At 37.7% G+C, this 2,841-nt stretch overlaps 1 protein-coding gene across 1 annotated transcript; it reads right to left on the bottom strand.

Annotated features, from left to right (window-relative positions):
* Window positions 1–1,596: 1,596 nt before the first annotated feature.
* Window positions 1,597–2,591, bottom strand: LOC127228942 (olfactory receptor 51F2-like). The gene is given in 2 exon segments (XM_051194039.1): window positions 1,597–1,691; window positions 1,694–2,591. Coding segments are annotated over 2 exon segments (993 nt in total).
* Between the last annotated feature and the right edge of the window lie 250 nt (window positions 2,592–2,841).

Below are 2,841 nucleotides of genomic sequence, written 5' to 3'. Positions count from 1 at the left end.
ATGGCAATAAAGACAACAATGATGGAAGAAGTGCATATAGGGCAGGAGTGGCAGCTGACTTTAGATGGCAGTTCTGAGTGTTCAAAAACTACCCAGAAAACTCAGAATTGTAAGAGTGCTAGAACCTCTATGCAGCAAGACACTTGTAATTGTAATAAATCACAACTACACTCACTTAGAATAGATGGCCCAAAGTTACAATTGTCTGATTTTCACAAGTTTTCTTGGGAATCAAGAAGACCTCCCTGAAGTTAATAGAGTCTTTTAATTCTGAGGCAAAACAACAGGGATAAAGTAAATAATTTTCCCCAATGCAACAGCTTTTCTTACAATCATAAAGGTTGTTCTTTCATTCTTTTGTGGAGGCGAGGGCTGGGAAGCTGAGTTCTTCTGCCCAAGGCCACAGAATATATGGGGAAAGATCTGTCTCGGGCTTTCTGAAATATCTTCATTAGAAACCCCAGATGAAGATGATATGGACCCCAGAGGATGAGACTCCCCATGGGCCCATTCTACTTCATAGTTTCCTTCCCCTCCACTTCACTGCACACCCTTTTAGTTTCCATGTGTGAGAATCTTCCTATAAATGTACATTTGTAAAAGTGCCTCCATCTATGCTGGAATGTTGAGGGCCCTCACATTGTGTAGGACTTGTGCAAGGAAAATTAACTGCTGTGAGTTAATGATTCTGTAAACTTCACAAAGATGTCATAATTACTGGCCCATACACAACCAAATAATCTTTATTAATTCTTTCAAAAAGCATTATAAGGATTTAACATATTCCAAAGTTTTTACTAGAGTAATACAGAAAACAGAATATTGTTTCTCCCACAGAATCTACAGCCCAATGAGGAAATGAATGTCAAAATATGAGTTCTATCACAATACTTAGTTTTCTTTGATCATTTTAATTAAGGTATTGTGGGGTACAGGATGATAATTCAGTTTATGTACTCAGTGAATGATGATAAAATTAGATTGGCATTTTCAACTCTTACATATTGTTTTTAAATTTAATATTAAGCTGAAATAGTTATATAATTAATGTCATACCAGTTTCAATCTATGACTACATTGTGAGATGGTCAAATCAGAGGAAGGTTCCCTACCCATTTTAAACAATGCTTCAATATACTTTATAAGGTTGAAATAATTCATTTAACAAAGAGATCGCAAGGCTTATTTAAAGAACTAGAAAAGTATTCATTTCAAGCACGTTAGTGACTCCACCATTTCATTTTATTTAATTATGAATGTTTTTGATTGGCAATAATAATAGTTTGAAAGTATTATGTAAATGATATTATTCAAATATATATTCCTTAGAACCTGTACTAGGTAAGCCATTAAAGTTACTTAATCTAGAGAATGAAAATCAATTTATCAATAGACAAAAACACACTTTAACAATATTGTGCCACATAGAGCAGTAACAATAGGAAAATAATACAGCATGATATCTCTGTCATTAAGGAATCCATAGTCTAAAATATTTTATGGAGGAAATTACATGACCATAAGAATTTTTAAAAAGTGTATTTATTAGCAGAATCTTCAAGCTAAGCTACAGTATTAAATTATACAAGTGAATAATCAAACACAGATATGCAGGATTCGCTTTAAAGAAAGAACTCTAAAACTTCCATACAGTTGTTTAATGAAGAATGCTTTAAGCATGACCTTGTGAATTGTTTGGTAATCGTGCTATAGATTATAGGAATTATTACAAGAGGAATGAGCAGATAAACATTGACAATTAAAGTGTGCACAAATGGAGGAGCAAGTTTTGCAAAACTGTGCATCAATGACAAGCTGATCATAGGGATGTAGAAGATGGCAACAGCACTGAGATGGGAGACACAGGTGCCAAATGCCTTTTTCCAGTCCACCTTGGATGCAATGCATAGCACAGAGTGGATGATCAGAACATAAGAGAGAAGGATCAGAACAGAGTCTAAGCCCGCAGTAGAGATGACAGTGGCCAGACCAAAGGCACTATTGATCTTGGTGTCTGAGCATGAGAGCTTCATCACATCAGGATGGAAGCAATAGGAATTATGGAGCACATGATTACGACAAATAGACAGACGCTTGAGGAGCAGGAGTAAAGGAACAAGAGCTGTGGCCCCCCTAATTACAATTTCAAAGCCCACTGCAATGATCCGTGAATTGGTTAAGATCATAGCATACCTCAGTAGGTTACAGATGGCAATAAAGCGGTCAAAGGCCATCACTAGGAGGACCGAAGACTCCATAAATGTAAAGCCATGGATAAAGAACATTTGGCCAATGCAGGCATCAAAGCTAATCTCTCGAACATTGAACCAGAAGATGCCCAACACAGTTACCACCGTGGAGAAGCACAGACCCAAGTCTGTGAAGGACAGCATGGACAGGAAATAGTACATGGGTTCATGGAGGCTTGACTCAGTGATGATGACAAAGAGGATCATGCTGTTCCCAGAGATGGCGATGGCATATAGACAGCAGAAAGGGATGGAAATCCAGACTTGAGAGGTCTCAAGACCAGGAATGCCAGTGAGGAAGAAGACTATTGGGTGGGCAGTGCTCTGGTTGAAGGATGGCATAGTGACTTAAGGAAGCAGATGGCCTTGGCGAAAGGCACACATCCTGTAATGACAAAAACAGAAATGCTTCCAATCTCTCCTACATTTAGGAACACTAAAAACCTAATTTCTGTCCTTCGTCTTCAATGGAAAGGCAAAGCTGCTTACTATTATTATTGTATTAGATGCCAAATGGAACAGGTGAACTGGGGGAAGAAAGCACTAACATCTGTGAAGAGACCCAGGTTTTCAGAAGATCTGTATTGTATTA

Source organism: Phodopus roborovskii, unplaced genomic scaffold, assembly GCF_943737965.1.
Source record: "Phodopus roborovskii unplaced genomic scaffold, PHOROB, whole genome shotgun sequence".
NCBI classification, from domain to species: Eukaryota; Metazoa; Chordata; class Mammalia; order Rodentia; family Cricetidae; genus Phodopus; species Phodopus roborovskii.
This window is presented reverse-complemented; position numbering and strand designations above follow the sequence as displayed.